This window comes from Chiloscyllium plagiosum, chromosome 6 (assembly GCF_004010195.1).
Source record: "Chiloscyllium plagiosum isolate BGI_BamShark_2017 chromosome 6, ASM401019v2, whole genome shotgun sequence".
Classification (NCBI taxonomy): domain Eukaryota; kingdom Metazoa; phylum Chordata; class Chondrichthyes; order Orectolobiformes; family Hemiscylliidae; genus Chiloscyllium; species Chiloscyllium plagiosum.
This window is the reverse complement of record NC_057715.1, coordinates 84,370,610-84,397,625: the sequence shown is the minus strand read 5'-3', so window position 1 is coordinate 84,397,625 and position 27,016 is coordinate 84,370,610. Positions and strand designations below refer to the sequence as shown.

The 27,016-nt window shown below is 38.4% G+C and overlaps 2 protein-coding genes across 6 annotated transcripts in view; one reads left to right on the top strand and one right to left on the bottom strand.

Moving 5' to 3' along the window:
• LOC122550778 (high affinity cationic amino acid transporter 1-like) overlaps positions 1-7,056 on the top strand; it is a 73,205-nt gene extending 66,149 nt beyond the window's left edge. For all 4 annotated transcript variants that reach the window (XM_043692030.1, XM_043692031.1, XM_043692027.1 and 1 more), the window contains one exon: positions 297-7,056. In XM_043692030.1, the coding sequence (XP_043547965.1) occupies positions 297-496 (200 nt within the window). In that variant the 3' untranslated portion in view covers positions 497-7,056. The remainder of the gene's footprint in view (positions 1-296) is intronic.
• Positions 7,057-17,716: 10,660 nt separating this feature from the next.
• The window catches only part of LOC122550775 (microtubule-associated tumor suppressor candidate 2-like), a 440,121-nt gene continuing 430,821 nt past the window's right edge, over positions 17,717-27,016 (bottom strand). For both annotated transcript variants that reach the window (XM_043692024.1, XM_043692025.1), the window contains 3 exons: positions 21,342-21,461; positions 19,084-19,181; positions 17,717-18,637 (listed from right to left, as the gene is read on the bottom strand). In XM_043692024.1, the coding sequence (XP_043547959.1) occupies positions 18,427-18,637; positions 19,084-19,181; positions 21,342-21,461 (429 nt within the window). In that variant the 3' untranslated portion in view covers positions 17,717-18,426. The remainder of the gene's footprint in view (positions 18,638-19,083; positions 19,182-21,341; positions 21,462-27,016) is intronic.

Genomic DNA, 27,016 nt, shown 5'->3' with positions numbered 1-27,016 from the left:
GGGGAAATTAATTTCAGATGAGTAGATACCAACATGGATTTTTGGACTAATACCTTCAGTGTAATTAATTGCCTCAGAATGTTTCTTGAGGTAGTATCCCACCTTGAAAGGAAAGTAGAGCAGAATCAATTCATCCAAATAGTTAGCTTTGATGCATTCTTTAATCTTCTAGCTGCAATTGCTGTTAAGAAATTGACACTTTATTTAAATTAATCCTACTGGGAGAGTCTTTTGAGGTCTCATTCTTCATTTTATTATTTTAAAGTAAGAATCTTTTGTCTCTTTTTTTCTGCTAGGCTGTGTCATTTACTTTAGTTATGGAATGTGGAACAGCTCAGAATCCAACTCTTCCAGTTTGTCAGCTGACAGAACTGCAGGCGGCTTTAAGGATACGGGCGCATCTAATAGGGAAGCATTACCTCCAGAGAAGGAAGCTTTTCTGCAGAATAACACAGAATATGTTGCGGAAAGTGGCAATGGCGAGGTTAATGTTTAAAACAATGGAGGGATCTATTGCAAATATGCAACCAGTATACATCTTAGAAATTTGAAAAAGGAACGCAGCTGAATGAATGCTGCTTGCATTACACAGGGAGAAGGTCTTTTCTTCCCCCACGTGCACACTGGTGAAGGTTTTAATTAAGTTGTTTTGCTGACCATTGGTGTGCTTTACAGGCCAACACTGCTGCTATGTGATTTCATTTTCTTGTTTTTTTTTACACCCTCCAAAACAATGGTAGCATTGATTACTCCGCATACAAGGACTAACTGATTTAAATAAAGGCTTAATACAGATTCAGAGCTGGTCAGATTTAGGTATTTATTGGTAATTAACTTTGATAATTGCTGAAATGTTAAAAATGCTAATTTCCAGCTGGTGATGTATACAGAAAATGTGGTTGGATATATATTTTTTGCAAAAATATTTTCCTGGTTGAGTGAGTGCTTATTAGATAGCTTTTTCTAGCAAGAGTAATAGTATCTATTTTTATTTGGGCTTAAGAATCTCTGTACATTACATTTCCTTAATTTCGTTGCAGTTTTGACAGTGCAGGACACGGTGTCTGGAAGTGAATACTTTAAATTTCAATCCATTGTAGGTTCAGTTGCAGATTATTTCCTCTATTTTAAGACACACACAATTTCTGAAACACTGTTTAAAATCTTTCTTTATATTGTCAAAGAAAGGAATCTATCAGTAATTCTTTTAAAAAAAAATGTTCAGAAGCAGTTGTTCTGCTGATTAGGTAGTTAATTATCCTTCTGATTTAATTTATCACCTCAATGTTTAGTCCTATAGTCCATATTAATTTTCCCTTTCAGATAGGGAATGTTACACCTGCTTGCCTTTAAATGCATTTCTGCAGAAACAAAAATTATGTTGTTGCATTGACCTCCTCAATGTTATCCCTACAATGGATAATTGTATAGATTACTTATGGTAGTGAATCCCAATAAGTTGAAAAAGGATGCAGTGTCTTGTCTTTAGCTAAAAGTGGCAAAGGAATCTAATCTCAAAGCTACTACAAGCACATATTTCCTCTCCTAATGGATCTATCGAACAGAGTTCAGCCAAAGGCAGTCATTGTCAACACCTTTAGAAATAGCTTGATGAACATTGGGTCCAGCCGTGAAAGATCAATTATGTGAACTCTCAAATTGGAATAGCGTTATAATGTATATTTGTAGAGCAATAAAAACCTGGAAGAGCTTTTCACAGGAATTAACATGAATTGGATAGAGGCTGTTGAATCTGTCCAAGCTTTGTTAAATAGCATGGTCTTTTCTTGTTCCATGCTTTCTTTTGCACCTAGCACCCCAAGACTGGCCCTAAATGAGCTTGAACTGTTTAGATACTAAGATTGAAGAATGTAATTGTACAGGCTTCTGAAATTGAAATCAAATAGTTTGAACAGTAGAAGTGGACTTACAACGTATGTATAGTGGATTTAGTGCCTTTTTCAAACGTTTTTGTGGAAGGAATTACAGAATCAACCACAATATCAAGAAATACCAGTTAAGGTTTTGATTACTTTTAACAAAACATTGTGGGCCATTGTGATAATAAATAGATTTTCTAAAAGATTTCTTAGCATCTATAATTAAAGCAGTGGACACTTCTAATGATGTGAAGGACAGATGTCTCTCACTTTAAAAAAAATGTTCTTCCCACCATATTTAACGTGACAGAACCTCAGTTACTGGATTATAATCCACATGGCCATTAACTTGCCCAGGGAAGTTTGGGCTATAGAAGCAATCATCACTAAAGGTACTGAATGACCGTTTACACTGCTGCATTATATCGATGTGAGTTGCAACAATTCTTGTTGAGACTTTAGCAGAGTAAGTAACATAGCTATACTGCCTGCTGTAAAGCCAAAGTAGCAGGACTTGGTAATTAATACCCTCATGATTATAGCATTAAAATCCATCTTTAGTTTTCTGCAAAAATTCTTACCAAAGCCCATGCAGATCATTCAGTGCATTCAGTTGATTTTGAGAAGTCACGTTACACTCCAAATCGTATTTAGAAAGAGGGTTTTTGGTAGAAAATCTGGAAAGAATTGGAGTGACGCCACTGGAGATTGCAAAAAGATCAGTTTGCTTTTTGTATCACATTGAACATTTAGATTATAATTAAATACTGTGTAATAAATTACCTTAAACAATACTTTGAACTCCACCTGGTATCATGTACATCTCTGACTTTGTCTACAATTATGATGCATTATATTATTGGAAAATGGGGACTCTAGGTAAGTATTAATGACCTGTTTGAAGCCAACCCCATGATCTAGGACAGTAAGCTGTCTGGGGAGAGCAGGTCAATGGGAATAGTTTTAGATTGCTGTAGCATTGAACAGTTGGAGACATTATAGTCATAGTTCATTGATTAACTAAATTACTTCTATGATCCACCAGTGGTAACTATTATTGCTATAATATAATCAGGGAATAAGTAATACTGTTCACTTTTTTCAAGTCATAATATTAAATTTTTATCACAAAACATAAAGCTGAAGGTGACCAGTACTCATAATTCTCTGTAAGAATCTTGACTAAGAGTGAAGGCACATCAGGCAAAAACATGTTTGCACAACTCCTGCTTTTTAGGCTGAATCTTAGGGTTTTCATCAGGAAATAGTGCATTGCATCAGCCGGACATAAATTGCAAGCAGAATTTTCACTCTGGAAAAAAACTCTCCCAATGTGGAAGTTCTACATGTCAACTTTTGGTTTAAGCTGAATTTTAAGAGGTCAGTTTTCAATCAGCTAATAATTACTGTAATGAAGATACTTGGAAATATGACTAACACATATGAAATACAAAGGATGACCATGGCTATCATGTGGTTGTAACTAGGTAATGCATATTATGTAAAGATATGTATCTGTCCTAGAATTATAAAATGTCAGAACAATGCAACAGATCAGATTGCATCTAGGGAGAAAATGTTAGGAGGGCCAAAGATTGATTGATTGTTAACTGTGAGTTTAACTAGCATATTGGAAAATCAAGGAAAGCAACCCTGAGACCACCTAGCAGGCATGACCTTCAGTCAGTGCGAACATGTAGAATTAGCACAGTGTTTCTATCCTGGTCTAATAAATATATATCAGTTTGTTGAACTGAGTTAATATGCTATTCATATTCTGAAAATTGAGACCCTGGCTGTATTTGAAAATAAATGAATGCAGCTACAGCATTTCTAATTTGTGGACATTTTAATATAAATGCTTGTTTTTCGGTGGGGAAGCAGCACAGAGATTCTGATCCCTGTGGAATATGGTAGTTTGCAGATTAGTACCACTAAAAGAGTAATTATATAATTTAGGGGTACAGGATCAGCGAAGTTATTCTTGATTGAAAATTATGGTTCTCAAATATATCAGACTCTGATTATGGTTTCTTATTTTAAATTGGAAAAAGTACATAACTGGGACATATCAAGTTGGTGTGATGTCTTGGATGATATGCCTTTAATGTTTATGCACCGTTCTGTTATTTTCCAAGAGGCAAATTTCATTGTAGATGTTCAGAATTATAATCTTTAATCAATAATTATGTAATTGCATCTCTTTATAAAACAAAAAATGCCTACAAGTGCACAAACAATCAAACACAAGTACCACTAGATTCAGGAAAGTTTGAACTCAATAAAATGAATGGCACCAATCTGTTATTTTTGTTTTATTTATTTTTCCTTTTTTAAATAATGGTCATTTTGACATATTGCAAGATATTCAGTTCAATTGGGATTGCAGGAATTACCATAAAGATGAAATAAGGAAGAAAATATTGCTCTTCCTCTGTTCTGATGATGATGATGATAAAACTGAAGATGATACAGAAGTGTGGTTTAATAACATTTTATTTTAATAGCAGTGGGTGGAGTGCTTTGCTTGGTGCTAACTCTGCATGCAGAGTATAACAGATAGATAATGTGCAATCGGCTACTGCTGTGCTATGCCTTCAGCCTTAAAAGAAATTTTGAGTAGCACAAAATATAACATGGTCAGACTTTTATGGTTATTTATTAGGAACCTATTAAAACTAAGGAGACATCTCACTGGGTATAACCTAAAGGAAAGTTAGCCTTAACATTTCTTGTGTGAATGTCATTGGAGTTGCTAAGAAAGTGGCTGTTGCTTATCAGTGAGAACACTATCTGCCTTATGATAAGGTATGATGGCATTTTAATAAAATATATAAGAAGTTCTGGAAACTACATTTTGCTTGCTTGTTACAAGCAGAGCTCTTGAGAAATCCTGCCTTTGCCCACTTGTTAAAAACTCTGCTGAAGTTGCAGACTTTGTGGAACTATGATGTGCTAGGAGGTTGTCTCTAGGGGGTGTTCATTCTCCCTAAAATAGTTTAATCCAAATAATTTATTACTTGAAAGAAAAAAGTCTGTCCATTGATAAGACTTCAAGATGCCAACTTACAAGTTGGATATTTGTGTTTAAAATTCTGGGTACAAAGGGTTTAGAAAACATGGAGATTAGTCTCTGTCCCATTTAGATTTCTTGGTTGGTGTGGAATATAGAAAATTGGAGCAGGAGTAGACCTTTTGGCCTTTCAAGCGTGCTCCACCGTTTAAAATGATCATGGCTGAGCATTCTATTTCAGTACCCTGTTTCTGCTTTTGCCCCATCTGCTTTGATGCCTATAGCTCTTAGAACTCATTCTTGAAACCATTCAATGTTATGGCCTTAACCACATTCTGTGGCAGAGAATTCCACTGGCTCCCCATTCTCTGGGAGAAAAAAAATTCTCCTTCTCTCAGTCCTAAAGGGCCTACCCCATATCCTTAGAATGTGACCTCTTGTTCTGGAATCCATGGTCCGTCCTTCATGTACCCAGCCTAGCCCTGTTTAGAATTTTATACGTTTCTAAGTGATTCCTCCTCATTCTTCTAAACTCCCAGTGAATATTGTCCTAACTGATCCAGTCTGTCCTTATGTTGGGCCTGCCATCATGGGACTTAGTCTGGTAACCTTCATTCCACTCCATCCATAGCTAGAACATCCTACCTCAAATGAGAAGACCAAAACTGCACACAGTACTCCAGGTGTGGTCTCACCAAGGCCCAGTACAGGTACAATTGTATATCTCTGGAGGAAAGGGGTAAGCCCATGCAAATGGGGTCATGACCTATCTCCCGCATATACCTGGGCATCCATTTTTAGAAGGTACAAATGGAATAGTATCAACTGACAATGAGCCTTCCTTGCATTCAGTTTGCACAAACTTGAAATAGGAGCGTGTCTCCTGTCCTCTTTCCAGAGTGAGCCCTTTCTAAATGGTGAATCTACACTAGTGGTGCATTAGGCTTACTTAAGTGATCTGACCTTAATGATGCAGAGTATTCTTGGATTTAAAAGTCTGTGGCATCAGAAGAGATCAAGCAAGTTGGGCTTATCCTCGTCAGTTTGGAAGACTGAGGGAGCTTGACAGGGTCAATGTTGTTTCCTGTCATGGGATTCCACAACTATGGGGCAAGATTCCAAAATAAGGGGCATCCTATTTAAGCAGAGATAAGGAAACATTTCTTACCTAAATGCATTTAGTCCTTGGGATTGCATTTTTCAGCAACCAGTAGAGGCTGGTTGAATATATTCAAGGCGAAGTTAAACCAGTTTTTTTTATATTTAACAAGGTGGTCAAGGGTTATAGTGTTAGGCAAGAGAGTAGATTTAGGACCAGAGTCCAATTAGCCATATCATTTTAAATTATAATACAGTAGCTTTACATTGACCATAAAAGTTTGACTACTATAACTTTAAGATACAGTTTCTTTTTAAATGATTTGTGAATATTTTCAACACCAAGTATGGCTGTTTAATTGAAATCACTGCATAAATGTTTGGAATATTAATGATGGATGTTGAAGTATTGGTGTATAATAATTCTGGGACAAGATACATAATTCACACAACATACTAATACTTCACCATTTGAATGAAAATAAAATGTGGTTGAGTTACAATATGTTGCAGTACAATAATTATCTATGATTGAATCACTACATATTGATAGTATATTAAAGTTTTCAACATTGATTCACTTATGTTTTATCAATATGTAAGCATGTCATTTTCTGAGACAAAAATGCCTTTTTTTAAAAAAGTTGACTATATACAAAATTGAAGCAAACATGAACTATTATATTTTCAAATTACTTTGACTGTTTAGTGATATCATGTAAATAGCCTTATTTGTCAATACTAAAAGAAATGGTCTACTGTATATAGTCAGGTGGTTGAGGATCTGTATTTATGTAAAAAAAATCTAAATCATACATTTGTCTTTTGTTTTCCCTTTATAGCAAGTTATTGACTGGAGCAGTTGGCTTTCAATCAATGGGTGTTACAATATATCAGTTTTGATCGCATGTTTTTATTGTTTTTAAAGGCAGATATTTGACTTAGTATTATTTTGTTGTTTTGAATGTGCATCTTATTCCTTTTCTGTAACAAATAGGTTGTTTTGGCATTATTTGCTTTTGCTGACTTATAATGTAAATAATAAAGAGCATTTTTTTAATGGTATTTTAGTTTCTTGAAGACTTTATCGTTTAGTAAATGATGTGTGTACATTACTCAGTTAATGGCCCTGAGTGCAGAGTGATATCGAACAGTTACAGCGCTGTCCACGCATCCTTTAGGAGCATCATTGGACAAACATTTCATCTTCTGATCCTGTCCTCCTGTTGCCTGGACTGCTCAAGAGGAGCACTCCAGTTTTCACTGTACTGGGTCTTCAGAGCATTCACTTTGTTCATTTTGGCTTGCACAGCGAGCTGTGCAGTAACGTGAACTTGCAAGAGGCAGAGATGGATGATTGATGGAGATGTTGGGCAAGCTGACACTGATAATGAGGATGCTAAAGAAGCGAGGGCTGTACTGAGACAAGGAAGACCAAACTGGGAGAAACTGATTGAGACTAGATTTGAAGTTGAACGACTGCATTAACAAATTTGGATGCTTCAAATGATAAGCTAATAATGGCACTGCTTAAATTATATCTTAAACATTAAGTTCATTATTTGCCACTAATTGCCCCATTGGCAAACCTAAGGGGTTATGTGAGCGCTATGCTTTTATGAATCAAAACTCTGTTTGCAAGGAACAAGTTGTCCAGATGTAGAAGTGATCGACTCTTGAAACCCAAACATCCAGTTCAGAGTTCCTGCATTCTAAAAGCTATGTTCCTCACCTTGGACAGCAGAGAATGACAGCCTTAGCAGTCTCCAGTGCTCCATATGATGGCACATGTGAATACTCCTTGATCAGTATTCTTCAAGATAGTCTAGATTTAGGTTTCTTTTATAGACACCTGAAGTTGAAAGAGACCAAAGTCACTTGCATAGAAAGTTGACTTGTGTGTCCCCAGAATGACATGGGTGTTGTTAATCTTTGGTGCCACCCTGACTGTTGAAACATGATCACATCTTTGCTTTACTGGTATAACTTTGACATGATTTCCTCTGGTGGTCCAAGACCTCTCTCTGGTCTACTGAGGATCCCCTGCACAGATGCTGATGCAATTTCCTTTAGGTATTTGGGTGCCTGGCAAACAGAATATGGTCTAGCAGGTTACCTTTGGGCACTAGCAGATCACAGGAGGTGCACCCAGAGGGCACCAGAGTTATTTTCCTCACCCATCAAGTGATGGGGCCCATGGAGGGAGGTTGAAGTTATTTGTTGCTTTTCACAAAGCCAGTGAATGAATGCAGCCATGGTTTGAGCAATAACATGAGGGCCCCTATGCATTTCCAGCAGATTATGATGGTTCTGCTGGATCTGGCTTTCCCCAGCAGTCATTCAGTTCCAGACAGGCAGCCATGCATCTACATGTCAAAACCCCATCAGAAACTGTTCTGGACACAGTCTTCTGTTCTGCACCCCCTTTGGAGCACCACCTCTCTGTTCAACTCCACGAGCTCATTAATGAACAAGTCCAGAAGTTCTTCAATTGTACTGGGTTCAGGCAGGACCCTATTTTCCAACCATCCTCTAAACGTCAGAAACTGCTGTCATTTCGTCCTCCTCCAGCTTGCATCAGAATGGGCTCACTACAACACTGAGCCACTCTATAATAGATAATGCATCAAGGTGAATGTCCCTGTAATGGTGAAGAGTCAGGTGTAAGGCCATGATGGTACCTCCTGCTGAGATTTGCAAGTGACCCCTCGATGTGATTCGGCAGCTGACAGAAATGGGTCTTGGGGCTCAAGCTCTTTCTTTTTCCTCCTCCTGCCTTGGGAGTGGGTTGTCAAGAAAAACAGATTTGAAAACATTGCAACCACACTAGCCCCTTAACTCTGCCCCCCAGCCAACCCATCAATTGTATTGAGTATAAAAGCTTGAGCATTATGTTTGTATTGATAGCATTTATCATCCACCCCACTTGCGCAACGGAATGATTTACAAGGTGACATCTGAGGCTTGTGGAGTCAATTAGTGAGATTTGCAGCCGGAGGAGGTAAGGACAGCAGATAATGGGAAACTAGATGGGTTTTTACAACAATTGATAGTTTCCTGATCAGTTTCACTAACACTAGATTTAAATTTTTTAAAAATCTGGAATTGAAAATTCCACCAGTTGCCAATTCAAGCCCATGTTCTTTAGAGGATTAGCTAGTGTTCCTAGATTACCAGCGATATTCCTGTTACACCATTTACTCACAGAAATGAGAGTCCTTCCTGCGAAGTTTCAGTTTTCTGAACCATCCTGATATGACGAAAATCCCAGTTTTATAACCTGAGCACTAACACTTATTGATAAATGCAGTGGAGCTATCAGTATTAATGAGCAATAAACCAATGAAGTAGCAGAACAGGATACTGCAGAATAAGGGCTTCGAGTTCCTATCTGGAAATGCAGATAGGATGCAAAGCATTGTTCCTCTTGACTGGTTCAGGCATTGAAAGTTCCTGAGCATGCAAGGCTCAATGTGCTTCTATTGGCAGCGGAGCTCTCATTCCAGCCCTGCTGTCTGACTGTGCCTGGGTTCCCTCGTTGCTAAGTGACTGGCCTGTGACTTGAATTGGAGATGCCGGTGTTACAATGCGGTGTACAAAGTTAAAAATCACAGTACACCAGGTTATAGTCGAACAGGTTTGTTAAAATGTTTGCTACAAATTCTGTGTCTTACAATCTTATTCTCCACAACCACCTGATGAAGGAGAAGCACTCTGAAAGCTAGGGCTTCCAAATAAACCTGTTGGACTATAACCAGGTGTTGTGTGATTTTTAACTTAGGCCTGTGACTTGATTGACACATTTATTCCAACTCAGCATGGGCTGGCCATATATTTACTCCGAATGAACTTACTAATTCCCTGCTTCTAAAGAAGGTCATCAACTTCCATATATTGAAATCACTTAAAAAAAATCGATTTTCAAAAGTAATTCAGTTACTTTCCAAATTTAGCTTTAACGAGACAGAATTGTAATGTCATGCAAGATGCAAAAGTCCTTGACTTGTCTTTCATAAGGATATGATGAGAAAGTGAGGTCTGCAGATGCTGGAGATAAGAGCTGAAAATGTGTTGCTGGAAAAGCGCAGCAGGTCAGGCAGCATCCAGGGAACAGGAGAATCGACGTTTCGGGCATAAGCCTGAAGAAGGGCTTATGCCCGAAATGTCGATTCTCCTGTTCCCTGGATGCTGCCTGACCTGCTGCGCTTTTCCAGCAACACATTTTCAGCTTTCATAAGAATATATCAATCATTTCAAGTTATGTCATTTTCCCATTCATCGAGGATTCGAAATGTAAGCAACACAGGACACTGGGAATGGGCTTTGCATGCTTCCATCTTTAATTGTGCAGGAGCATGGCTATACTTACAGAATGCAGTGCAGTATTACACTCAATTCTCAGAATCCAATGCAACCAGCGGAAATAAATACAAAATCTTCACAGCTCATCAAACACTAGAACTAAATGACACTTGTGTTATTCTACGTATCAAACAAACTATGTTCTGTGTGTCCACAGGACACATCCAATCAGTGTGGACTTTAAATACCTGATGTTTGTGTTACATTATACAAATTCTTTCAGATACTTATCAGATCAACATTTGAGTTAAATAGAAAGCAATCAGTACTGAAATTGTCCAGAAATATCAGTGTAACTTGTATTTAAATAATAGCTGAATTTCTGATCTACAGTTCAGAAGTACAGAGTACTGCTGCTCTCATGTTACTGCACCAGTAAAAGCTGTCCCAGAACAGAAACAATTTGCAATAAAAAATACTTTTATGTTCTCCTAATGACTTGATATCATCCATTATGGTACAGCCTTACACATACCAAGAACAGACACAAATTCAAGCAGTAGGTTGGTTTGAGTTAACTAGTTATTAATGGCATAGCCCTCCAACTGTCAATAACAACGCTAATAAGGGAGGAAATTCAGGATTGTCACTGCAGACCACCTTTTGGTCAATTCTGCTCGAAGCATGTGCATAGTCATTCAGGTGATGACTCCATTTGCCTCAATTTTAATGCCCTCCTGGAAAAATAAACAGCCTCTGCAGACTGTGGTTCATGTTGACCATGTGGAGGAACTACAGGAGGACAGTCAGCATCCAAAGAACTATAATACAGCGAAAGACAACACCTTTAGGAGTGGAACGGAACATTTTGTTAAACAAAAATAAGAAAAAGTGATAATTTCGGCTGGTATTTTTATATGACAGAAGGTACTGATTGTAAGAAAAGCTAATTATGTGTGCATAGCTTACTATTGTAATAGAAGAAGTAGGTACAGGAGTGGACCATTTGACTCTTCTCGACTGACTGGACAACGGAGAGGTCAAGACTTATGAAGGGCTCAGTTGGCTAGATGGCTGATCTGTGATGCAGAGTGACACCAATAGTAAAGGTTCAATTTCCTCACTGGCTAAGATTACCATGAAGGACTTTCCTTGTCAACCTCTCCTCTCACCTGAGGCATGGTGACCCTCTGGTCTCTCTCTCACTAATGAGAGAGAACAGCCCTATGGTCTGGTAAGACTATGGCAAGTTTATTTTCACTTTTAGTTCCAACTGCCCTAATATACCCTTGTATCCAAAATTCTGTTGATCTCAATTTTGAACTTATTCCATAAGTGGATATTCCCAACTCATCAGGGCACAGAATTGCAAAGATTCATAACATTCTGAGTGAACGCGTTTCTCCGCAGCTCAATCCTAAGTAGTCAACCCTTATTCTCCAACTGTCGTCCCTGGTTCAAGATTCCTCAGCCGGGGAAAACATTCTCCCAGCATCTACTCTTTCAAGGTTCTTGAGAATTTTGTTACAGTTGGATTACCTCATTCTTATAAACTCTACAGTATTTATCTTCACTTGATTTAAACTCCCCTCAAGAGTTAGTTGCACTTTGTTACGATAAGGAGAACAAAACTGCACACCATACTCCATGTAGGGACTCACCACAGTCCTATATAATTGAAGTAGAATTTCTTATTCCCTTTTTGTAAGAAAGGCAAACCTATCATTTACTTTTCTAAATGCTTACTGTACCTGTATATTGACTTTCTACGATCGATGAACAAGTTCTCCATGACACTTCTCATTCTCTCATAATTTTAATTTATTTTTCTATTGTCCTAGCAAAGTCAGTAAAATCACAATTCTCCATTATATATAATGTTCATTTGTCACATCCTTTCCCATTTAAATTGTCTAAGTTTATGTTTCCACCATACTTTGTATTGTTCACTTGGAAACATTACTACTGGTTCCCTCCTCCAAATTATTGAGAAAGATTACAAGTGCTGAAGTTATTGGTTGCCATCATTTACAATCTGGAGACCTGAAAATAATCTTATCAGAAGTCAAGTTAGATGAAGTGAAATGGGATTCTAAACTATCAAAAAAAATTCTAAAGGGAGGATCCACCATCCATAGGTAACTAAAGATATTAAGAAAAGCGTCAAAGGAAAAAAAGTATATAACTACACAAGGACAAACTATTGAATCCCTACAGTGTGGAAACAGGTCATCTGGCTCAACAAATCCACAACCACACTCCAAAGAGTATCCCACCCAGACTCTATTTCCCTACCCTATTACTCTACATTTCCATTGACTAATGCACCTAATCTACACTTCCCTGAACACTATGGGCAATTTAGCATAGCTAATTCACCTAACCTGCACATCTTTGGACTGTGGGAGGAAACTGGAGCACCTGGAGGAAACCCAGGCAGACACTGGGAGAATGTGCAAATTCCACACAGTCGCCTGAGGCTGGAATCAAACCTGGGTCCCTGGCGCTGTGAGGCAGCACTGCTAACACTGAGCCACCGTGCTGACCCAAAGTGGTAAGCCTGATAATTGGACATAATATAAAGAGCAACAGAGAATGACTGGAAGATGTATCATGAAAGAAATTACAGTATGAGAGGAAGTCATCTAGTAACATAAAAATGGCTGGCAAAAATTTATACAATATTGAAAAAGGAATAGATTGAGTGAATGTTGGTCCTCTAGACAGTCAGAATGGAATAATAAGGAAATGGTGAATGTTATCAACAAATATTTTGCTTCTTATTCACTGTAAATGATACAAAAATATTCTAGTGATAACTGTAAATCAGGAGGTGGAAGAAAGAGAGAAATGTGGTTAAATTCCAATCCCTAGGTATTGAACAATGCAACAGAGCTGCAGGTTGACAACTGCAGGGATCCAGATGGACTTCATCCTAGGGTCTTAAAAGAGAAGGCCAATGAGATAGCAGATGAGTTGTTGTTACTTTTTCAAAATTCACTAGATTTTTTAAAGGTGTTCCATCAGATTGGAAAGCAACAAATATAACTTATCTATCATCAATGTCCTTTGTGGAGAAGGAACTGGAATCAATCATTAAGGAGGTTATAACTGGGAACTTATTAAAAAACTGAAGGTAATTGAGAACAATCTAATTTTGTGAAAAGGAAATCATATTTAATCAATTGATTTGCATTCTTTCAAGGAGTAACATGCGTTGTGGATAAAGGGAAGTCTGGTGATATACTCTACACGATCTCCAAAAGGCATTTGACAAGATCATACAAAGGTTATCACGCAAAGTTGCTCATGATGTAGGAGGTAACTTATTAGAATGGAAAGAAGATTAACTGGCTGTCAAAAAACAGAGAGTATGAATAGATGGGTCTTTATCGGATTGGCAGGATGTGATGAGTAGAGTTCCCTAAGAGCTTCTGCTGCGTCTTCTGTATTTTATAACTTATATCAATGATTTGGAAAAGGGGAGCAAACAGTATGGCACAAAGTTAGGCAGAAAATTTTGTAGTGAAGAGAAAATAAAGTTGCAGAGGGATATAGATAGGATGAGTGAGTGGATAAAATTCTGGCAGATTGACGATGAAGTAGGAAAAACTGAAGTTTTTCATTGAAATTCAACTGAAATTCAACTGAAATTCATTGGTAGAAAGAATTTTTAAAAAGAGTATTACTTAAATGAAGAACAACTACAAAATTCCTAGCTGTTGACCTAATGTATAAATCATAAAAAGCTGGTTTGTGGGTACAGCAAGTAATTAAGAAGGCTAACAGGATCCTATGCTTTAATATGAGAGAAAGTTAAAAAAAAATGTTTAAATGTTGTGCCTCAGTCACACAGGACATTGGCAAGGCTACATCTTGAATTCTGTGTTCATTTTTGTCCTTATTTAAGGAAGGACACAAATGCATTGGAGGCAGTTTAGAGAACGTTTACTAGACTGGCACTTGGAATAAGCAGATCATCCTGAGGATGAGATGGAAAAACGAGGCTTATTTCCACGAGTTTTTGAGTTGTGTTTTGATTGAAGTATAGTGAATAAGACATCATTCTGCTGAAAAGTTATGAGAAGCTGGATATGGGAAGACTTTTTCCTCTTGTGAGCCAGTCAGGAAACAGGGGCACCATTTAAAAATTAGGTGTTGCCCTTTTGGGACAGCGATGATTAGAATTATCTTTTCTCTCAGAGCAAACTGCACCTTTGGAACTCTCTGCCTGATAAGACTGTGGGTGTGGGTGGTCCTTGAGTAATTTAAGGCAGAGATAGATATTTGTTGGGCTAGAGAATCAAGGTTATTGGGGCTAGGTGGATATGTGGAACTGGGAATGCACAAAATTGCTGAGCCATGAATTTACTGAATAGCAAAGCAGTATCGACGGACCAAATGTCCTAATTCTGTTTCTAATCGATAATTATGTATGTAAGAATGCTTTTTGAAAATCTAAATGGAGTGATTCCCTGATCCATCCTGTTTGTCACAACCTCAAGAAACACTAATTGATTTGTCAAACATGATTTTCCTTTCATAAATCCATGTCAATGTCATTCCATCAAATTATGATCTTTCAATTGTCCTGTTACTACACAGCAATTTTTCTATCAATGTTAGACTATCTAGCCAATAATTCCCCTTTTTCTCCTTCCCTCTGTCTGTGAACAGTGGGATTGTGTTTGCTATCTTTCAATCAACAGAGATCATTGTAACATCTAGGGAATTCCAGAAAAATCAAAGGACTTAGAGAAGATAGAGATTGTTTACCAAGATGTAATCAGTAATGAGGGACCTGAATTCTAGGGGAGGCTGGAAAAGTTAGCCTTGTCTATTCCAATTTGAACAGGTGACCAATAATAATTTTTATGATGATGAGTGGTTTTGAAAGAGAAAATCCAACTGGCCAGTAACAGAAGTCATGGATTCAACATCATCAGCAAAAGATTTAGAAGGGAGATCAAAATTTGTTTCATTCAGAATAGTAGGGAGATGGATGGTTCCACCTGAAAAGCTGATGGAAGGTACTTGAGAATGAGAAATCTACATGATTATAGATTTGGACAAAACAGGGTTTGGACAAAACAGAACTGGTGTTTTAGGGATCCAGCACATTCCAAATGATTCCAAAGGCCAGGACTACCTACTCAAGAGTAATGAGATTAAGCTGAAAAATCTTTAATATTTATAGTATACATGTCCTGATTAAAGTTATGTTTCAGAGAAATTTTTAGGTAAAATATGTCATTGGCATTAATTGGTTAGTTCATTTCAAAGCAAAAACAAATACCCATTATTAGCTCTGGGCCCCAAACCTTGTAAAGTATATTAGAGGATTTACCAACAAAAAGGGTAGCTCTACAATTCTGAATGTGATAATGAAAATCAAGTTAATTCAATTTAGTTGTTGAATGCATCAGTAGTGGTATGGCATACAATAAAATATATGGAATGATTGTAAATATTGCATCTTGTCAAAACAGAGTCTTAGAGGATAAAGTAGAGTGCATTATGAGTGTAAAATGGATCCAATTGCTGTTTGGGTTTAAATTTCTATGACCTGCACCTGAGAGTAATCCCATTTGCATTGTCTTGTTTCTCCCATCATGCATTCTGCATTCACAGTCTCCAAATGTCACAAACTGAGGACTGAGCTTTAACAGCCCCAAGATGGAGGTTGGCTGATGGAACCATAAAATGACGAGAGAAGGTATGGGTGGGTGGGGGCAGAGTGTCTATCACCTCCTTGTTGCCATGGCATTCTATCTATTGAGGAACTGAGGACAGTCCTCCCATCCACAGGCCAACTGAACCACTTAATTACCAACTATGGGTCTTTTGCCTCTGCTGCTGGCATTTTATTGGTATCGACCCAACACTTTACTCAGGAGATGGAGTCTGTGGATAAATTCAGATAAGGTTGCATCCTGTAGAATAAAGCAATTTCAAAAGGGAGCCACTTTGTCTTGAAGAATTCCCAGATTTGAGAAAAATAGGAAGACACTGAACTGGGAATTAATTTAGCATAAGTAAATCTTAGGAAAAAATTGACTTAGTACACGTCTGTAGGCAATCTGTATTGAGACTCCAAATGTAAGTTATTTTTAAAAATAAATATCCATAACTGCCAGATAAAATACAGTATAGCTATCACTTTACCTATTGCTCTCTCGCTGTCCTTATGTTGTCTCAATTTGCTTCTGAATGTGGCAAAGGGATGCAATATTATACAACAGCTACATAAATTATCAGAATGATAAAGCTGTTAATTTGTCTCAATATTGTAAAAATATCAACCAGCTTCAACAATAATTCCTCTTGAAACAAATTTCTGAAAGATATGATGTGTTTTGGGAATACAGTTGATTCGTTATTTTCGATGTCAAATGATGACTGATTTTGAGGAGAAAATGAGGGCTGCAGATGCTGGAGATCAGAGCTGAAAATGTGTTGCTGGAAAAGCGCAGCAGGTCAGGCAGCATCCAAGGAACAGGAGAATCGACGTTTCGGGCATAAGCCCTTCTTCTGAAGAAGGGCTTATGCCCGAAACGTCGATGACTGATTTTGGCCTATGGTTTCCTGACATGCAGAATTTGACAGACATGAACAAAACACTGAAAACATGGACTATTTCTTAAACTTCATCAATTCTGCACAACGTAACTATTGCGTACAAAATGCATATTCTCTTCACTCCATAATCTCTTAATTGGTACTGTGACTATATGCTTTAGTTTATGATTTTGGTGAGCAAGCTTAATCTGATTGAACTCCAGATGTTCTTTGTTCCTGGCCTAGCCCTCAGACAGTATCACCAATCACTTCTACATCCATAACAGCAACTGTTAACGCCACTAATTAAATTTCTTTTCGAGTTTCCAAGTTTTGTTCCAGCTCTTGTGTTGAATATCGCTGATGCTTTCTGGACATTTAGAAACATTCTGCCGTTTGTTAAAATTTAACCAGTAGATAGAAGACTTCAGTTCACACTGGTATGTGGCTTACCTAGATTCAGGCATGCAGTACAACCTGAACAACTGAGCTCAGCAAATGTCAGCACGCAGGACTGGTTTGATTTTCTGGCCTTGGTGAGCCTTTGAGGAAGGGCTTTTGTCGCAATCTGCTTAAGGTTTTTGAATTAAATGCCCTGTAGGTAGAGTGCCTGCATCTCAATACTGAAAAAACTAATACGAGTCTTTATTTCTATATTTCCAAAGTTCGTAACTATTTACATTCACTGCATGAGGTACGTGCTAGAGCTATACAACTGGCAGTGCATTCACCACCTTAACCATCATTTGGGTGGAGAAGGAAAATACCAACAGCAGAAAAAGATTTCAGGTTACTTAATACTGACCTTCTGCTACAGAATAACCTTTCCTGTTACACAATACAAAAAGTAAAGGCAGCTTTGGAGTGTAGCTTAAAAACTGCTGTTGAGTCAAGGACAGTAGTTTTGTTCCATCTCAAGCTGCTGGTGCACACATCATCAATCTGTAGCACCACCTAGAGATATCCAATTGCATTTGTTTCCCCCTCAATTCAGTGGTTTAGAGATGTGGAGGTTTATTTGTAGAAGTGATCATCACAATCTGTTCAGGACATATTTCAAAAGAGGCACCAGGCTAAGATATTTCAACAAATGTGTAAAAATATATAATTCTGCACTTCTGTCCAATACTAACAGCAAAAAGCAAAATCCTGAACTCTCAGTTACAAGAATTATCTTCAAACTGTTGTTGGAGAACCCAAAAAGTTTGGGTTCAATTTTTTTTTAAAAAAGCCCAACTAGTCAAGGAAAATCTCCATCCTTGATTTCTGCATACCTGATCAATAATAGGTACATCTTGAAACAGTTTCCAGCCATCAACTGTACAGGGTTCATCTTAAGAACTAATGCACTGAAAATGCATTCCTCGGATTTCAATAGCAAGGACTACTGGGGATTCAATAGAAAATCCTCTTGCTGGCTGCTGTATGCCAATAAGCATGCTCAAAGCAACTTCTGTAAATCTATCATTTACAAATGCTGACTCTTTGAGCAAAACCAAGCATAATATTCAGCAATTAAAGCTGAGCTGAGTAACATAAAGATGGCCCATGTGTTTTCATTCTGATGCCTTTTCATCATCTTGGGTTAGCACTCACAGCTGATGGAAAAAGTGTGCCCTGAGAAGACTGGAAATTTGACGATGAGGAGGATATTTTGACTGGACTAACAGGTTCTCCCGTCTGGAGTCTCCAGACCAGCTCCTCGTTTGTTCGGCTGAGCCTTTTCATTTCCTTGCTTTCCTTTTCAACATATTCATGCAGCGTTGCATTTTCCTCAGACAGTTGTCTGTAAGAACAAATAGAAAATAAATATATTTGTTCTGAATAGTCTATCAGTTAGTTTATTGTGAAGATACAGTTAACATTCCCCCTCCTCCCTACATAGCACATTAGTAGCCCAAAGGAAATTTGAAAAGAGTTTAATTTAAAATTAAAGAGTGTTTTGTCTTATCCTTTGGCTCAATGGCCTCAATCTCAGTAAAGTCACCTGATGGACCATGTTTCAGTACAAAATAGTAACAGATGCAAGTAAAGTAATAACAAGGATTTCAAAAACTGATGGTCAGCTCCATATTCCACGCAGAAGCCAGTGCTCAATGGTATCCTTCCAGTGACTAGTCTTGACCGGGAGTGTGACATAGCTGTAATGCTACTCATCATCTCAAGGGACCCACTAGTTGCTTGCCATCGGTAGCTATAAAGCCTTTTTTATTATAAGGTGTGACTATTCACCTTGTTAAGGCAACATTATTGTCAATTCTGGCTTTCAGGTCTTCATTCTGTTGCTGAAGAACTTGAACTTTTTCTTCTAATACCACGTTCTTCTCAGCCTACATGGATGGGATAATAACACTGTTTTATAAATGAAGACGTATCATGCTATTATGTAGAAACATTGATCTAATAGTCTTACAGACAGCCGACATAGCAAGAAGGCCATTGTTCTGGGTTTTATTGTGATATTGTTATTAAAAAATGTTCAGAACAATCAAATAAATGCAAAAAACTGCAGGAGTTGGAAATCTGAAACAAACACATAAAATGCTGGAGAAACTCAGCAGATATAGGAGCATTTGCAGAAGTTCTGATGCAAAGTTATATTTTACCCAAAACATTAACCCTATTTTTCTTTCTCCAGATCTGTCAGAATTGCTGAGTTGCTTCAGCATTTTCTGTGTTTGTTCAGAACAATGCCTTGGTAAATATAGCGAATAAGCAGACTTGGTGGGTAGATGTTTTTTCAAATGAATGTTGAGGTTACATACTCACAAATCATGCACATGATCCACACCATTTTCTATTCATTAGAGATTAAAAGGTTCTGTTTACAAAATCCTGAGAGGGGCTCCCAGGAAGTGAGATTCTGCACTGCACATATGTATTCGATGTGTGGGGTCCAAACATACATTAGCATGACAGAAATAAAACAGGACCATACAATGTAAGTGTTCTTTAAGGCACATAAATGTAACTTGTGTATCTCTCATGTGTAGCTGCACCATGTTTAAACAAATGCAACTGCTAACTTTTGTCTCCATTTTTATTTTTGACTTCTCCCACCTTTTCTCTCTTTTTAAAGTGTGTTTATTTTTCTGTTTCTTAAAACAACTGGAAAGAAATATCTAATCTGTGGTCATAAGGGGAACATGGAAAAAAAATCTAGAACTTCCACGATTTCATGACTCTTAATACGGTTTGTGTACTGGATGGTGGACAAATATATATCCATCAGCTAATTTGCCTAGTGGGAAACTAACCAGACTGAATCAGTAAAATGGAAGATAAAACGGGGTGGAGTGCAAGAACGGCAGTAAATCTAATCTCATCAGTTCCTTGTCATGTGAGGAAAGTTCAAAGTACTGCTAAATGTCAGCAAGTTATATTACTCAGAGCATCACATATGATCCTGATCCTGTCTTAGCCCCGATCTGCACTCATATACTCCCAGCAGAAATAAACTGTACCAATACAATTTTCCCTTCCTCAACCCAAGGCACAAAGTAGTGATTGAAACTGGGCCTTCCAGATCTATTTAAAACATAGAACAGTACAGCCGTTTGGCCCTCAATGTTGTGCTGGCCTTTTATCCTACTCTAACCCACTTAAGTATACTAACTTCCATGTGCTTATCTAAGAGTCGCTTAAATGTCCCTAATGTCTCTGTCTATACTACCACTACTGGCTCTGAGTAGAGGACCTACCTCTGACATCTTCCCTAAACCTTCCTCCAATCACCTTAAAATTATGCCCCCTCATGATAGCCTTTACGGCCATGGGAAAATCCCTCTGGCTATCCATTCTATCTATGCCTCTCAACATCTAGTACACCTTTATCAAGTCACCTCTCATCCTTCTTCTCTCCAAAGAGAAAAGCCCTAGCTCCCTCAACCTTTCTTCATAAGACATGCCCTCCAGTCTAGGCAGCATCCTGGTAAATTTCCTCTCCACCCTCTCTAAAGCTTCCACGTCCTTCCTATAATGAAAGAATTAGCTTGAAGGTGACAAGGGCAATTGTAGTCTAGGCATGTGACATTACATTTCAAAACAGCACTCAGGCTTTGGGCACTCTACCCTGTAATCTCTCACATTATGGCCAGAAAATTATGAAGAGATGGGATATGTCTGAAAATCTCTTATGAGGGCTGAAGAGAAAAAGTTATACTGAGTATTTTGTCAAAACCAATGGGAGTTTCCCTTTGTGAAAACAGGAAAAAGAAAGCAACATATTGTATACCTTTGAACATAATTGACTTTAAAGTCACAGCCAGCACTATTTCTGCATAGTTGGCAATATTAAATCAGATTGCTCCCATCTTAAAGTAGAATATTAACATTCAACAAAATCTGAGCAACAGGATGCTGTATATACACAATATGGCATTGTTCCTGCAATGAGGTGCTTCCAAAAAAACTGCACAGATTTGGCAAGCTGAAACATCAGATCTGATGCACTGAAATGTCATGAACACAACTCTAGTTATTCTTCTAACCAGTTTTTCCAATTCGATAATTTTCTTTTCCTGCTGATGGATTTGTTGATTTTTCATTTCAAGAACATGTTTTAGACTGTTCATATCTTCCTCCAGGTGCTGGTATGGTGCCAGGGCAATCTGTGAAATAGAATAAAAATGAATAAAATTCAAAGGACAGGAAAATACTGGAGCAACAACTCTTTAAGAGGATCTTGGGTCTCACTGAAGCCACACTAGGTTTGTTTTTCTTCTCTAACAGACATTAGTGAACCAGATGGATTTTTATGAACTTTGACAATGATTACATGGCCAACATTAGACAAGCTTTTTATTTCATATAATTTATTCAAATGTTGCCATCTACCTCGGGTGGATTTAAACCCACATCTGCAGAATATTAGCATGGGATTCTGGATTATTAGTCCTCTGAAGCTTCCTGTCAGTTTCAGTCAATTGAATAATATTACAATCATACCATTGCATCTGTCAATTTCCACATCATCTGCAGCAGCTCCATGTATGGCAGGATTATAAGAAATGATACTGAGGCTCTATTTATGAATGCAGCCTACCTCATGTATTTTTCACACAGGCAGGTTCAAAATATACACATACCCCTACACACACACATACAAATGGCAGAAACCCATTACAATGAAATAATGGGGTATTAATTGAAAAAAAACCCTGCTACAACAAGGAGGCAATATAACCATGGCTCTGAAAGTGTGAGCACTGAAATAAATACAGGTTGTCAAAATCACGAGCTGTTGGTCCACGGAGGGATGTGAATACTAGTATGAAAGTTTTAAATCTTGACCAGCAGCCAATTCCTAGCCTCTTACCTACTCCTATAGCCATCATATTAATATGGTTGGTCTCATTCGGTTTCTGGTCTGTGGTGACTACCAGGATGTTAACAGTAGCAGATTCGACATGGTAAACATTAAGGGGCGACAATTAAATTATTTATTAGCTTATTGGAGCTGGTCATTTGACTGTGGCACGAATATTGCTTACCATTTATGAGCTTTGGCCTGGATATTATCTAGATTTTACTGCGCATTAGCACAACTGTTTCTGCTTCAGAGGTGCCATGGGCAGTGTGAAATATGTACTATCATCAGCAAACATCCCCTCTTCTGATCTTATAATGGAGGGAAACTCATTGATGAAGCAGCTGAAGATGATCAGGCCTGGGATTCTACCCTGAGGAACTCCTGAAGTGATGTCCTGGGGCTGAGATGTTTGACCTCCAAAATCCACCACCACCACCACCACCCTTCATTTACACTCAATACACCGTCAACCAGCAGAGTTTTCCGCGTGATTCCCATTAACTCATGTTTTGCAAGTGTGACTTGCGATGAAACTATTGTTTTAAGACATGCATTTTGTCATGATTCTTTTTTTTGAAGATTGGTTTAAAGACAGTGGTGTGAGGCTGTCCCTTTGAATCCAATAAAATAAACAGCTTGTGAGGCTTTGGGCTTTTTTAAAATTGGAACAATACAAGTAGCCTGAATGGGTGAGGTCATAGAATCTGGATTTTTAGTTTGAGTTTTTCAGTAGCAGTTGCTGCAATCTTGAAACTGGTTTGGAAGCTATAGTACATCTTTCCCTGCTACATACTCTCTCTCTCTCTGAGTTTTAACGTTTTTCTTCCTGGACTGTCATTTATATAAATGATTTGGATGTGAATATAGGAGTCATGGTTTGTAAGCTTGCAGATGACATCAAAGTTGGAGGTGTAGTGAACAGCGAAGAAGGTTACCTCAGAGTACAATGAGATCTTGGTCAGATGGGCTGACAAGTGGCAGATGGAGTTTAAACTAGATAAATATGAAGTGCTACATTTGGAAAGGCAAATCAGGGCACTAAATAGAAAGGTCCTGGGGAGTGTTGCAGAACAGATCTTGGAGTACACCTTCATAATTCCTTGAAAGTAGAGTCACAGGTAGACAGGGTGGTGAAGGCGGCATTTGGTATGCTTACCTTTATTTGTCAGTGCATTGAGTACAGGAGTTGGGAGGTCATGTTGCAGCTGTACAGGACATTAGTTTTGGAATGCTCTGTTCAATTCTGGTCTCTCTGCTTTCTGAAAGATGTTGTTAAACTTGAAAAAGGTTCGGAAAAGATTTATAAAGATGTTGCCATGGAGGGTATGAGCCATTGGGAGAGGCTGAATAGGCTGGGGCTATTTTCCCTGGAGCTTTGGAGGCTGAGAGGTGACCTGATAGAACTTTATAAAATCATGAGCAGCATGAATAGGGTGAATAGCCAAGGTCTTTTTTCCCAGGTTTAAAGCGAGAGTGGAAAGATTTAAAAGGGACTTAGCGGGCAACATTTTCATGCAGGAGACAGTTCATGTATGGAATGAGTTGCCACAGAGAGTGGTGGAGGCTGGTACAATTACAACATTTAAAAAGCATCTGGATGGGTATACAAATAGGAAGGGTTTAGAAGGATATGGGTCAATTGCTGGCAAATGGGACTAGATTAATTTAGGATATCTGGTCAGCATGGACAAGTTGGACTGAGGGTCTGTTTCCATGTTGTACATCTTTATGATTCTATTCCTAGAGAATCGTCTGTGAGGCAATGCATTTTACTGAATTTGCCTTTGCTGCTGGTGCATTTATGGATGCTACCATACTGGAACAGTTACTGTTTAGTAGTTAAATAATCTATTATTCTGTTAAGTTAACCAATAGAGTACTTATTCCAATTTTTTCTTTCTTTTGTTATACTTTAACTAATGTGTATGAATAAAGTGTATAGTGCTGAACATCAAGTAGTTTGGCCAATCAAATTGAAACTGGAATGGAAAAAAGTTAGGGTCTAGGCTATCTTCTTAATACATTTTGAGGGGGTCAAGTCAGGGTTCGGCCTGACTTGATGTCACATTCAGTTAAGTGTTACCCTGATATCAAAAAGTGTGAATTACACCATGTTACTGAAGTTAGCATTTTTCCCATCTTTGGGCAATGACTAGTGAGACCTAGAGACGTACGCGCATTTGAATCATCGATGATTATGTATAAGTCAATCCTAAATCTTTCATCCACCAATCCTTTTTTTTACATTTCCTGTGTATATGTCAAACCTTGACTTTGGCTAAAATATCCAAACTCTTTCTACTCACTACCCGCTGAAGTTAAACTGACCTTAGTTGATCCTCTAACCATTTGAAGACATCTGTTGAGCTCCTGAAGTCTGCCTGCATCAACATGTGTTGCTAAGGTTACCCCCTCACTGCGGCGAAAGTGAGGCCTGCAGATGCTGGAGACTAGAGTCGAGAGTATGGTGCGGAAAAAGCACAGCGGGTCAGGCAGCATCTGAGGAGCAGGAGCATCAATGTTTTGGGCAATAGTACTGAAGAAGGGCTTTGGTCCGAAACGTCGATTCTCCTGCTTCTCAGATGCTGCCTCGATCCTACCTTCTCACTGCTGCATGCCAATTCCACTCCCTAATATGGTCACGTGATATCGAGAAAGAGTAGCAGATACACAGTGCAGTTAAAGCAGCAAGTCATTGAGATTGCAGACTGGACCAACTACAGAATAAAAGGGTCTAGAGAATAACATTACGATCAGGGTAAGCTTATTACACAGCTTAGGCAGATTCTGAAGAGTAAATGTGCAGACAGAGGAAAGCCTAGCTTGTGGTTGCAGTTAGAACATTAATTTGAAAAATGTATCAGTGAAAATCACCACAATAGGCTGTCATTTTCTCAAAGATCAATCAGAATCTTCACTTTCAGACAAGCGAGTAAATTAGATATTGCAGATTTCAAAGTCAGCTTTGGATGGTGTATCAGGTTCTTGTGAAGAGAAACAGAAGGTCAGGATTTCATAGAGTCTTCCAGTAAAGAACACTGACGAAAGATTGGGTATTGATTAGCCTGAATCAGAATGTGGGTGAGAATCTGATAAACATTGACATGCCTGCCAGCCAGATGGACAGCAAAGTTAGAGATGTTAGGGCTATTCATAAATAGAGTAAGTTCACTCATGCTTTCTGCATTTCTGAAAGGACACAGATTAAGAGAGTTCAGATATTCAAGAGAAAAACCATCTCAAAACAGTACTTTTCAAAAGGAGTAGTCATCTATGTTCATGATAAATGATGGATGCATGAAGATGGCTTCAAAATCTGTTTGAGGAATGTTTAGACCAGGAGAATTACGTAAAGAAAACAATCTACTCTTTGGGGACATTGCTTTTTATTCATTCGTGGCATGTATAGTCTTGCTGGCTGGGCCAGAATTTATTCTGAGAAGGTGCCTGGTCAGCTGCCTTTTTACCTGCTGCAGTCATTTGCTATAGATAGACTGACAATACATTTAAGGAGGGAGTTCTCGGATTTTTACTCAGTAACACTGATGGAATGGTAATATATTTCCAAGTCAGGAATGCGAGTGGCTTGGAAAGGAACTTGTGGGTGGTGGGATACCCTGTACCTGCTGCCCTTGTCCTTCTAGATGGAAGTGGTTTGGAATTGGAAGGTGCTGCTTAAGGAGCCTAAATTACTGCAGTGTATCTTGGAGATGATATATACTGCTGCTACTGAGTGGTGGAGGGATTGGATGTTGTGGACGTGCTGCTGGTTACTTTGTCCTAGATGATGTTAAGCTTCTCGAATGTTGTTGGAAATGCACCATCTAGGCAAGTGGGGAGTATTCCACCACATTCCTGATTTGTGCCTTGTAGATGGTGGATGGGTAGTCAGGAGGTGAGTTACTCACCACAGTACTCCTAGCCTCTGAACTGCCTTTGCAACTACTTTATTTATATTGCTAGTCCAGTTGAGTTTCTCATCAATGTTAATCCTTAGGATGTTGATAGTATGAGATTCAGTGATGACAATGCCTCTGAATGCCGAGGGATGATGTTTAAATTGTCTCTTTACTGAGATGGTCATTGCCTGGTATTCGTATGGTGTAAGTATTATTTTCTACTTGTCAGCCCGAATCTGGATATTGTCCAGACCTTGTTGCATTTTAACATGGATTGCTTCAGTATTTTAAGATGTTGCAAATGATGTTGGACATTGCTCAGTTATCAGTGACCATACCTATTTCTGACCTTATGATGGAGGGAAACTCATTGATGAAGCAGCTGAAGATGGTAGGTCCTATCCCAAGGAATCCTGCAGAGACGTCCTGGAGCTGAGATGACTGAACTCCGACAACCAATACTATATTCCTATGTGCCAGGTATGACTCAAATCATCAGAGAGTTTTCTCTCCGATTCCCATTGACTGCAGTTTTGCTCGGGCTCCTTGATGCACACTCAGTCATGTACAACCTTGATATCAAGGGCTGTCACTCTCACTCTCACTTCTGGAATTCAGCTCACCTTTCAACAGAATTATACAGTATAGAAGAGGACCTTCAGCCAAAACTACACAACCACCGACAATAGTCCCAAACTAGGCTCTTAGCCTCGAGTATAATGACTCTTCACGAGTTCATCCAAGTACTTTTTAAAAGTTGTGATGTTACCTGCCTCAACTACCCTACCAGGCAGTGCATTCCAAACACTCACCAAGCTCTGGGTGAAAAATCCTTTCCTCAAATCCCCCCTAGCCTCCCACCTTACACTTTGAAAGTTTGTTCTTCTTGTTCTTGTCCCTTCAACTAAGGGGACTGGCTGTATTCCACCCACCCTGTTCATGCCCCTCATAGTCT